The following is a 12,587-nucleotide window of genomic DNA, read 5'->3' as shown; positions in this document are numbered from 1 at the left end:
TATTTCCTGTTACGTATGGGGTGATTCTGTGCTCTTATTGGCTGAAACCAGACGAATGTCACACAGAGCACACGCCCAGCACCTCCATTCGCTCCGGAACATCTTGTACTCAGGCTTGTTTGAAAACAATGCAGTCGCAGTGCGTTGAATTTTCTTCCGTTTATTTTTCACATTTAGGCTTAAAAGTATTTACAACTAAAGCTTAACTTTTACAGAAGAACGTCCTTCTGTCTGCAGGGATTAGTGTTATGGTGTGTTGTTAACTGCAGTAACCTATCTTTGCTGATCTCTGCCTTATTAAAAACCCCTTCGGATTTTAAATTGGTGACTGTATTTTATGGACATTGGAAAAAATGGCGATTATTTTAGCCTGGAGTATATGCTTGTGGGCAATCAATAATTCAGTTTGCTTGATATGCTTTCATATGATGTGCCGATATGATCTGTTTTCAACCTAGAAATACTGAGATTGATCGAACTTCTCTAAAATTGAGATTCGGTTTTCATAGCAACACCGCTTTTTTAGCCATGCATTAAACAAACTTGTGCTAAAATCATTTTATTAGCCTATGAAAGTAATGCTGGGCTCGTTTTAACAAAGACCCTTTACAACAAACTAGGCCTACTTCGCCTGGTGCGGGACATATTATTTTAAGGAGCCTTCTCCGGTGACTTTTTAGGCTACATGTTATAAAGCTTGGGAGCTCACAAGATTCAAATTATGGTAAGAATTGAAGCAGCAGAGGCTGAGATGTCCTGTATGTGAATCCCTATGGGTCAAGCCAAAATGCTGTCGCCTACAATTCCCACAAAGCAACTCAATAGCATCTTGAATTAGACCTGGTAAATGCTCTTATCCATCAAACCCCACACTTTAAGATAACTCAGGTTTTCTGTTACAAATGTTCAAACCCAAATCGAGATTACCCTATCTCTCCATATCTTTGGCAAACTCCCTTTTAACATCACTGGCAACAATTTACAGCATATGCAAAAAAAAGTCTATGAATTTAACCATAATAGTCCTAAATGAAATCATTGCTGTTTTAATGCCGAAACTTTAAAAGAAAATAATAGACAAGACAAGATAAATTCAAACGATTTACTGCCGTACCTCTGGGGAGGAAAACAGAGCAAAAAAAACAGGTTGAAAAAAATGTACATAGGTAAAGAATCCTCAATAAAGGGAAAATACAGTACAAATAAAAATAAAAACCAAGACTAATGAAAAAAATATATACAATCTAATCATTTAGAAACACTCCACTTAAATATTTCAAGACAAAACACCTATAATCTCTCTAATGTCTGTCTGCTACATCTATATTTGCAAAGCATGAAGCAATAGTGAGCGATAAACTCTTTTAATTGTGATTCCCATTCACACAACATGGTTGGGCGATATGATAAGTACAATGGGATGATTCAAATGTTTTATCTGAGATTTTGCCGTATCATGTATACAATGGAAACTATCCATTTAATTCTTTCTCTCTGCTTGTATTAGACCATTGTGAGATATGTTGCAAACATTGGGACTTTATTTTTGATGATTGTTGCAACTATGTGAGGAATACCCTTTAGATGTCATTGTCAAATATGGTAATATTCCAGAAAACTACCTATGTTAGGATATACCTCAATATAACAATGCAGATTTCAATGTACTGGAACAAGAGTAGGACATTTCAAGTACAATTTCATTTAAATGGAAGGTGCATGAAAATGGGAAATATTCTCAATAGGCAAAAACTTAAGCAAGACTTTTAGTATGAAGTGTGGTCTCACAACAAAGTTGTTATTTATAGTATGTGTATACCAGGTGTTGTGACCCTTTAAGTTTGGACTTTTAACTAGCAACCTTCCAGTAACTGCACTGCTTCTCTGACTTGAGGGCCACCCCCACTCACACATTTCAGTGTGTATCATTCCCCTCCTGTTCTTGACGGTGAAAGCCCATATTCTGCTTTCTCACCAGTTCAGCATAAAGACCGCCTTTCATCAACAGCTCCTCATGACTGCCCTCCTCCTTTACCATCCCATCGTTGAGGACAATGATATGATCGGCCTTCTCTACAACACTCATCTTGTTGGATATTAACAGCACAGAGCAGTTGTTGGTTTGGTTTAACAAAGATTGGTAGACCTGTTGGATACAAATATGACTTGGTGTTAAATGTGAAAAACAGAAGGAAATAATGAGCCAAATTTGAGAAACTTAGAGGAATTTCCGACCTGATATTCATTCTCTGTGTCCAAGTCACTAGTGGCGTTGTCCAGTATCAGGATTTTAGGACGTCTGATTAAAGCTCTGGCAATGGCGATACGCTGCTTTTGGCCTCCGGACACCTGGCCACCCTTCTCCCCAGCATCTGGCCAACAGAAGAACATACTGTTAGTGGATTTATGTACATCTTTAGGGAAACAGCGAGTGTTGCTGGTTACAAGAGCACTTCATTAAAATCCTGGGTCCTTTTACTATTGTCTGTAGGGTTTACAAAGTTAAATTTAAAGGCAGGGTTGGTAAGATAGCCAACTTTAAGCTCCAACCTACACACAAAGACGTGCATTTGCACAGCTGCGGGGCTTCAGAGCAGAGCGGAGAAAGGGCTTACAGCAGCTACAGATGAAGGATCTTTTAACCTTTTTTTTTTATCCCATAAGGTTTTTATTGGTTTCAGGTTGAAAAGACCATTTGAAACAATTCATAAAAAAGTGTACATTGGAAATAGATACCAACCCTGCCTTTATGGCAAGGCAAGGCAATTTTATTTGCTCCTTTTCAGCAGCAATGCAATTCAAAGTGCTTTACATAAAACATCAAACACATTACTAAAAATGATATACAAAAGTGTATAAGAACAGTAAATAAAAGTTAAAAACAATCAAAACCAGGTTGAATACAAGAATAAAAGAATAAAATGTAAAGACTACAGAGCACATGGTTTAACAACGGCAATATTCAAAAGGAAGGTCTTCAGCCTGGACTTAAAAGAGCAGAGCGTTGGTGCCGATCTACAGTTTACCGGGAGTTTGTTCCAGATATACGGAGCATAGAAACTGAATACCGCTTCCTTTTTTTGTTCTGGTTCTGGGGATGGCAAGCAGACCTGACCCTGATGATCTTAGAGGCCTCTGTGGTTCATAATTCATTTGTAGATCTGACAGGTAATTTGGCCCTAAACCATTTCGCAACTTATAAACCAGCAGAAGAATTTGGAAATCTATTCTTTGGGGCACAGGAAGCCAGTGCAAAGACTTTAGAATTGGACTGATGTGATCAGCTTTCCTTGTGTTAGTGAGGACGCAAGCAGCAGCATTCTGAATCAGCTTAAGTTGTCCGATTGATTTTTTAGCTGTAAGGACACAGCTTTGGAGTCACTGGAATGGTTTTATGACATTTTTCGAGTTGAATGGTGGACGTCTCGCTTCCCCCTAGCGCCTGTGAGCAGAGAAACCACCCTTGAAACTTTCAGCAGGGGAGTCGTTGGACTCAGCGTCAGGAAGTTTTGAGTGATACCAGGTCTCGCGATATAACAAATTGCTTCACAGCACTGCACACATACGCCTATTCAGGAACCGGTAAAAGGTAGCGATGTGCGTTTTTCCCACAATATCGTCATGACTGAGCCGGCAAAAAAAGAAGCAGAAAGCTAGGAAAACATTGTAGGAGGAACAGAGAGAAAGAGGAAACGGCAGACTGACCAAGCAAGAAGTCAGACACAAGTAAACATAGGAGCTGCAAAATATCTATTATATCCAAAGCTGTAGAGGGAACTTTATAGAGAAACCTGCGAGCAAAAAGCAAAAACTGCCAAAACGGCATAGCGCCCCTTTGAGAATTCATTCTAATATATGCTGTGTTTGTGGGTCGAACCTGTGTCGTATCCACTTGTCAAATCCATGATGAAGTCGTGGGCACTAGCCAGCTTTGCAGCCCTGTACATTTCCTCATCAGAAACATCCTCGTAGCCGTACTTGATGTTCTCCCGCACAGAGCGAGCAAACAGCAGACAATTTTGGCTCACCACAGCAATCTATAAACAAACAGGATGAATCGGAAACGTCAGTGGATGTGTAACTGTCACAGCTGACTCTAAGAATGGTTGACAATGAGGGTAGGAGCAGGAGAAAAGGTGCAAGTAAGTGTCCTTTTTTAGCACAGCCTGGAAGATAGCTGCCTGCACTAAGGTGTGTTTGAGGCTCATGGTGAAGCTGTCCTAATATTCCTTTGACAAAGGAGTGTAATTAAAAAGACATTTGGAGAAATCTGAGAACAAGCTTTCAATGAACTGTGATTTGCCTTCCATATAGCATCATCATCGTACAGGTAGGGTATACTTTAAGTTCATTTTCATTTCATTTTACGGTCTTAGCTGCAGAATTCACTCATGTATTTGTCATCTTGATTTTTAGTCAATTTTGAAAAAAAGGTTTGATAAACCCTGTAGGTTTTCAGTTCCTCGCCCACACAGGCTGTGGTTTATTATCTGTATGTCCAAATAAAGAGTACAGTAATAAGGCTTCTTGATTCCCTGTATAAATAAGGATTGGACAGAAGACCGCAAACCGCCTTTAGCCTCCCAAAAGGAAAGGTCCCATAAGGCAAAAAAGCTCATTGCAGTCGTTACTGTGTTTTAAAAAGATATAGGAATGTAAGTTAAAATTAGAGATGTTCCAATACCAGTATTGGTTTCCCAAACGCATAGCTTTCCCTGTGTGCTTGCGCTTCCTTGTGCACAATACAAACAAAACGGGAACCCATTCATATAAGATTGCTCCAGAAAGCTAATAGTGGTTAAAACTCATCAGTGTTTCTTATTATTATGCTCACTGCAAAATCAAATTAGAAGACAATTCCAGCTAAATGCTTAAAATATTCAAATACACAACCTTATCATGTAGGTACTGGTCTTGGTAGCTTTGCAGTTTTTTCCCATCCAGTAGAATTTCCCCTGCTTGGGGCTGGTAAAATCGCTCCAGCAGCTTGACACAGGTGGACTTCCCTGATGTGTTAAGCCCCACAAGGGCGGTGACTTTGCCTGGCTTCATCTCCAGAGACACATCCTGGTATTTGAGAATAGAAATAGGGTGAATTGGTAAAGGGTTGTATGCGATAAAATCATTTTAATTGTAAATATAATGAATTCAAAGGAGAGAATAATACATATATACATACCTTGAGCACAAGATTGCTCTCATCAGGCTTGTCAGAATAGGAAAATTTAACTTTTTTAAACTGAATGTGACCCTCAAGATTTGTAGGGGCCAAAGTGCCATTTGGGGGTATATTAGGTTTGCGATCCAAAATTTCAAAGATCTTCTCAGAGGCCCCAATTGCCTTCCTCACCTCCGGGTAATAACGCATGACAGCCTGGAAGAGAGGTGGTAGAATGAGGCACTTTTTAATTTGATTCATTTATAAGTGTTATCTTGAAGAAAGAAAATGAGCCACTTATAATCATGCATAAAGGGTTTCAAAGTGTAAAGAACATAATGTTTTCCTTCAAGCGTATTCCCATTATCTTGGCCTGTGGCTCACCTCGACAGCAGAAGCAAACTGCAACTCATAGAGAACAAAGGACACCAGGTCTCCGCTGCTAACGTCCCCTCTGGTCACAAGTGTCCCTCCATAGTACAGAATACACACCTTCAAGGCCAGGGTGGTCATCTGGGAGAACATAAAAATGGTTTGAATAATATATATATTATTAATTAATATATTCAAATATTCATTCCCAGCACTGAACATGCAGTTTCATTTTTTTCTAATGTGCTCAATTTGGAGGAACAAGGGTATATTTGGGGTTTCATTTGGCTTAAGGTTTGTTAGTATTTCTTGCCTCACCTGTGCTCCACCTTGACTCCACCCCGTTACCCAAATGTCTAGACTGTCTAGATTTCAGTTTTTTATTACATTTTCTAGCAGTAAACAACTGAAATGGAAGAAACCCCCTACTGTCTCATACTCACAGACAAACACATGCTAATAAATCATAGTACACTTTATAACCCAGGTCCGTATTCAACTCACGCTGTTAGCCCAGGTAGAGGCTGCATAGGCAGCTGCTTCCTTTTTGTTGAGTGCATAAGTATTGTCCAGCTGCTGTTTGTACCTCTCTGTCTCACCATCCTCGTTGGCAAAACTCCTCACTGTCCTTATGCAGGAGAAGGTCTCTGTGGCCACCTGGTTGGCCTTAGCCAGTGACTCCTGAACCTTTACAGCAATAGTCTGAAAAATGGATTAAAAAAAATTATATACAGTGTGTATACACACACATATATATATTTAATTTTTATTTATTTTTGATATTTTACAAAATTACGGATAGACGTGATCATAGCTGCGTTGGAAATACAAGCTAATAATTAAAATAATTAACTAATAATATAATAATAATAATTAAAAATTAAACATTTTAATAGCTTCCAGTGCCTGGGGATCGATTTTTTTCCCTTACACCAGCATTCATTGATTTTTCTGCCACTTGAGGGCAACATAACAAGCTATGAGCACAACGCTAAGATATAATCACCTTATCAAGTCCATATCTTAACACATAGCAGCATTAGCATTCATTTTTAAGACATGTTTCCATTCATCTGGCAAATGTAAGTCCAATATTCACTCTCCTAGCTCTGTGTAACTCCTGAGGGGAATATCTTTCTGTCTTTAGCTGTTAGATGCTCCACTACGTTCACTAGCAAGTGTTCTGCTGGGTAGATAGTGGACAGACCATTGATCATTTATCTGGAAACAGCTGCCTACTGCAACTGGAAATAACTAAAATCAATGAAAAAACAATGAACTCAAAGATGCTTAGACGGTCCATAGAGCAGAGGGTAATTGCAAATCTGGGTTTATTATTTCTTATATTTTGTCACTTTGAGCAAGCCCTTTCACATTAAGTCTTTGCATCCATTGTGTGATCACATCCATTGATTAGAGCAGCTCTTAAAATCATTGGACATTTAAGGAAGACCTCTTTACCTGGTGGAAGTGTCCAGTGAGCTTGGGTATGACCCAAATAATGGGCAGTCCCATGCAAGTGAGCAGGGACATTTTCCATGACTGGCTCACCATGAAGAACATGAGGAAGCCAAAACGCGCTGTGTACCACATCACAAGACTTAGTTTCTCACTCAGTGCCTCGCTCATATCATTAGTATCCGTGGTAACGCGGGACACCAGTTCACCTAAACAAAGGAATTACAGTTTAAGTATATGTTGTTAAAATCATGCATATTCTGGATTCATACCAGCCCACACACATTTTGTCAAGGATATATTTAAGGAAACGCATAACAATATGGAAACTGAACTTGGCTCTGATGGAAAATAAAAGGGTGTACAATAAGTGAAAGAAAAAATAGGTTTGGGGTTATTCATGATGACCTACTGTAGCAGTACTCTGACCTTTAAAGATGACTTATATCGTATACACATGCTCTTATCTTACCTGTTGCCTTGAAGAAATCAATTTCTTGTTTGAGCACGGCCTGAAAGACAGCTGCCTGCACTGAGGTGTGTATCAGGCTCATGGTGACGTTGTACATGAGGTCACATAGAAACTCAAGCACAGCACTGAAACATAAGAGAGAGAGCACATTAGTACTCAAAATGCAAATACTTTACACTGTTACTGTAAATGTTCATATTCAATTTTTATTAATTCAAAAACAGATTCCTTTAAAAAGAGATTATCTAAATTCTTCCTCTATACCCAAAAATGGCTAATTTTTTACACATGCATAAATTGTAATTCTGTTTGAAGCATTAAAAGAAAAGCGTATAAAAGCAAAATGTACTGAGTTTTGGGTTTGATAACATTTTATTAAAGCCGAAATTAAACCACATTTTGAAAACCTAAACCCAAGTTTTGCCTGAAAGATAACATATTTGCTCCTAAGCCAAATTCTGACATGAAATATTAGTCTTTTCTATTAAGCAAAATGACAGAAAATAAAGATTGAACTACTCTGTTACAAAGTTTACATTACCTGCCAATAGTCATTAGCGTCATGATCCTGATGGCCTCTGTGAATGCATCAGGTGATTCTTCATTTATGATCCAGTCAGCCACACGACCAGTGTAATGAGGAACAGCCATCTCACCTGAGGTCAGAAGATCACAATATCACACAATATAACTTTAGGGAGAATAAAACTGTCAAAATATGTTGATTGCGGTCTTTCCAAGCTTCACAGTGTTCTACTTTAACTTGAAAGACAGTGATGTCTTTCTCTGCTTGGGAAATGGCCCATTCAGTAGTTGAGACAAATAGTAAACTGTGAATGAGCTGTACTTGATTTCAAAACTGATTAAAGCTCGACCGATACATTTTTTTTAAGGCTATCAATAAAAATATTTGGTGTTTTAATATATATCAGCTGTCGACAAGATTTCCCTAACATTAGTTATTTGTAGTTAATTATAAGTCCTCACTAAAATAAAATATGATAAAGCAGTTTAAGAATGCAGTTTATTTTACTGTCACAACAGAACAGAGGAACATCAAAATATGTAAAAGTTCTGATAAATAAAATGTATAAAATACAAACTTAAGCTAGGAAACTTAAAGTCCTTTGAACAAAAACACATTAACAACAACAAACATTAAAGAGTTGCCAACAAGGACGTTGTAGAGTGCCCTCTGGTGGACAAACTATACGCCAACACTCATAACATGGTTGAAGGGTGTTTTGTCCATTTTCATTTTTTTTTTAATATTTATTCATCAGCCATTATGAGCGCAAATACCAATAGTTTGGAAAAGGCCTAATATCGGATATATCTGTCTGGCACTAAAACTGATTACTTTTTTATGAACTCCACCTACTCTGTGAGTGCAAGTACAAACACAGGGACACAGGAACACTGCACAGAAATTAACAACTACATCCACTTGGTTTAAGAACGTGTAGTGCCACCTACCGCAAGAAGAGAGAACCACAAGCAACAGGACAAAAACAAAGCGCCAGAGATAGGGCCGCATGTATTCCATCAGCCTCTTCAGAGGTGTAGTGGTGTCTTCTTTGGGCTCCTCAGAGGGCGCCCTCGTCAACAGAGATGAGATGTATCGACCACAGGAGAGCAAAAGAGATGACACATATCGACTCCAGTAGAGCCACGCCACCACGGTCACAACATAACCCTGTAACACCTGCAAAACAGATCACAGGCTTTATACACAAATACAGATATTACATGAAACACATAACTTAATGCTTCAGATGATTCCAACAATTGTTAGGATGAAAGCAAAGACAACAGCATTTCTAAAATGGTGGAGCTCTCTGGTGGAGCTACTCTTCAGACTGTTTTGGTTTTGGATTCAGTCTTGTTTGCGTTCCAAGCTTAACAGTTTGATTGCAAAAAGCTCCAATAAAGTAAGCAATAACAAATATTTGAATCTTGCTAAGCAAATCATAAAATCAATACTTAAAGCAAATGTAATAAATATTTAATATTTAAGTGAATTAATTCAACTTCTTTCTATAACAAATAAAGTTGTTGTTGTAGCAGGATGACTGTAACAGTGGAAAAGAGACCAGATCCTTTAGTAAAGTAAAAGAAGCAACAGCACAATGTAATACTACTGCTTTACTAGTAAAAGTTAAAAGTAAGTTGCAACAGTGTTAACAGTGTTATCAGCAACAACAAAAAACTTTAAGTGTTAAAAGTGAAAGTACTTGTTAGGCAATGGAATATCTCTGTCAGTGTCATATTGTAAAATATTTGCTGTAGCTGGTAAATGTCGAGCTTTATTTTTTTAAAGTACAATATTTCCCTCTAGTAGAATAGAAGTATCAATACACATCAAATCCTCAGGTACAGCATAAGTATATAATTGTACTTATTTATATTGCATCAATGGCATCTATTTACCCACCCTCCATCTCTGGTCAGTGCCCTTGAGCGGGGATCTTCAAAAGGGGGTCAGGGACCCCTAGGGGGCCTCCAAATTATTGTTAATTTTTTTTTTCAATGAATCCAACATTTTATTAGCAATCATGAATCCCCACATGATAAGCTTAGCTGGCCTATGTAAGGTAGCCATCCACAGATAGTTAATCCTGAGAATTCACTGTGCCACAGGAATGCTTTAAAATTAAAACATTTCCCAGGCTAAATCTTTTTCAAACACTTATAAGGCTATCTTAAGCGAGTTCAGTTTTTATGCTCCACATATCTGGAACAAACTCCCAGAAAACTGCAGGTCCGCTGCAAGTCTCAGTTCTTTTAAATCAAGGCTGAAGACCTTTCTAATTGATGTTGCCTTTTTTAAATGGTTGTTCATTTCTTTAATGTTTAATTTCTTACACTGCACTGTAACTTTAACTCTTGTGTTTTATCAGTTGTTTTTTTTAATTGTTTATATGTAAAGTACTTTGAATTGCCCTTTGGCAAAAAATGTGCTATACAAATAAAGCTGCCTTGCCATGACTTGCTAATAAGTACTCTATGCAAAAAAGGTATGTATAAAGGCTTTAGGCGCCCTACACATAATTGTAGGCCCACTTTATCCAACTTAATTTTATATAATATATGTATCAGAAGGGCCACTGCTCCATCTCTTTATCCGATAAGGGGTCTTGGCTTAAAAAAGTTGGAGACCTCTGCCCTTGAGCAAGGCCCTTTTACCAGTCCCACAAAATCGGTTTTAGGATAGGCCTACCTATGTTTGTTAATCATTTCTTGTTAAGGTATGAAAGTTCTTAGCTGCTGAATTGGAAGTTTTTTTTTTTACTTTTATACTTTTATACTTTTTACTTTTATATTTACACTGTAGTCAGGGAACCACCATGAATCCTGGGCCCTGCTCTAGATCTGTCACCCGCAGTAACACACCTATAAAAGGCGTTAAGAAGAGTGACTGCTATTATATTAATGTGATCCATCCTGGAACAAAATATGGTTTTGAACACATCAGCATAAAAAACAGCAAAACACAGCCACCCACCCTTTCCCAGGAGTGCCATCCCCACAGTTCCTCCATGGTGGACAGGCCAAGCGCCCAGAGAATTGTGGTGTACACCGGGAAGTGAAAGCAAAGGACCCCTAAACTCTGTAGCCCCTCAAAACTTCTCGTCCAAGGCATGTTCCCAGGGGAGGTGAGGGTGAGAAGTGCGAGGAGGCCAGCCCTGGTCAACCCTCCCCCCCACAGGGCGATGAACGGATGGGAGAGGAGGAGAGGTGAGAACTGGGCCAAGCGGATGGCGTGCACCACACACACATCCAAGCACATGAAGAGCAGAGGGAAGAAGTAGCTCATTTTTTGCATAATGCCGTGTTCTGCAATAATAAGTGACAGCGAGGGTCAGTGGTATAATTCAGTCGACTCAACATAAATCTTACAAAACAGAAAACATAGACTATAACGTTAGTAAGTAGGTCGACTTGTATACATACAACTCATTGTAATTAGACCTATATATAGAAGAATAGAAGAATAAATAGGAATACGCAAATGACAATTATTGTATGGCCTGTATACAGGCCATACAATAATTTTCATTTTCGTATTCTTCACGGTGAACATTTACTTTCAGTTTGCTGCAGATGCTATCTTTAGGTCTGTTACTTTTACTTTCATCTTCACGGGTGATTTCTAATCACAAAGCCACCCACAGAAACACCAATTAGCAAAACATTCAATAATACAAAAGCCCTTTCAGTAGCATATTATTACGTCTAAATGTATGATACAGTAACTAATGTTATGTTACAGTAGCCTTAGCTAAGTCTAGCTGCATTTCAGTTGCTTAAATTTAACTTACCTTTCGAAGAGCCAAGTTTGATATGTAGCGGTTTGTTAATCGTCTGAGAACGTAAACCGACACCGATATAGTTACCCTAATCAAGATAATTGACAATTTTACAAAGTCACAAGCGGCTCCTTGTTCAAACGTCGACCGACCACACTTCCAGCTGTCATACTGAAACCGAAACTAACTATAGCCTAGCCTACTTTGGGAAAGCACCTATGTCTGCCGCAATGGCGGACGAAGACTGACAAGGGATAAAATAAACTTTAAAAGTGGAGTGTTTATTCCAGCTGAACTCTTGCTTTCATAAACTCCCGTAAAAGCAAGGACAACTGTACAATACGGTTATATGATAACATGCAGCTGGTGGGAACCTGGGCCGTCTACAAACAGTCCAACAGCGTCACCATGTGGCGAGAAGATGGAACGGTTATAACTTTACAATTATCAGTCCTGGAACTTTATCATTTTAATTACACATTTATTCATGTCAATGTGTATGTTTTTCTCAATCCCTCTGCATTTTTAACGTCTCTATATGTCTTTTTGTATCCTCTGTTTATGATGTCAATGAAGAACTAGAACAGAAAAGTTGTGTTAATTGATTTCCTACCTTCTTTTTGGTTTAACCAAGATTTATTTGTTTGTATTTTTTTTTAATTATTTTTTATATCCTCCATGCTTGTTGCTATGCGTGCACACTAATGTATACATATATTTAACGCACAGTATCTTTCTATATTTATTTAGTTTTACATTTAAAATAAACTTGACTGTGAGCTTATTTTTGTTTACCAAAGGATTATATTATGTCTGT

General features: G+C 38.3%; 1 protein-coding gene across 3 annotated transcripts; it reads right to left on the bottom strand.

Annotated features, from left to right (window-relative positions):
* Positions 1 to 1,315: 1,315 nt before the first annotated feature.
* Positions 1,316 to 12,112, bottom strand: tap1 (transporter 1, ATP-binding cassette, sub-family B (MDR/TAP)). Of its 3 annotated transcripts, none has more exons than XR_004656861.1 (13): positions 10,966 to 11,286; positions 8,937 to 9,165; positions 8,002 to 8,116; positions 7,461 to 7,585; positions 6,992 to 7,197; positions 6,035 to 6,232; positions 5,543 to 5,671; positions 5,180 to 5,374; positions 4,894 to 5,067; positions 3,878 to 4,037; positions 2,236 to 2,372; positions 1,682 to 2,146; positions 1,316 to 1,600 (listed from the first exon to the last, which is right to left on the bottom strand). XR_004656861.1 is itself a non-coding variant. In XM_034873302.1 (13 exons), exons 2-13 carry the CDS (start codon positions 11,284 to 11,286, stop codon positions 1,916 to 1,918), a joined length of 2,220 nt encoding a protein of 739 aa, XP_034729193.1. In that variant the 5' UTR covers positions 11,287 to 11,297; positions 11,783 to 12,112; the 3' UTR covers positions 1,316 to 1,915. The 3 variants fall into 3 exon arrangements, 2 of the variants coding, with proteins under 2 accessions (XP_034729193.1, XP_034729194.1); XM_034873302.1 differs by adding an exon at positions 11,783 to 12,112 and having other exon boundaries at positions 1,316 to 2,146; positions 10,966 to 11,297; XM_034873303.1 differs by adding an exon at positions 11,543 to 11,552 and having other exon boundaries at positions 1,316 to 2,146; positions 10,966 to 11,297.
* Positions 12,113 to 12,587: the final 475 nt, after the last annotated feature.

This window comes from Etheostoma cragini, chromosome 6 (assembly GCF_013103735.1).
Source record: "Etheostoma cragini isolate CJK2018 chromosome 6, CSU_Ecrag_1.0, whole genome shotgun sequence".
In the NCBI taxonomy this organism is placed as follows: Eukaryota; Metazoa; Chordata; class Actinopteri; order Perciformes; family Percidae; genus Etheostoma; species Etheostoma cragini.
The sequence above is the reverse complement of the archived record's forward strand: the minus strand, read 5'-3'. Positions and strand labels throughout refer to the sequence as shown.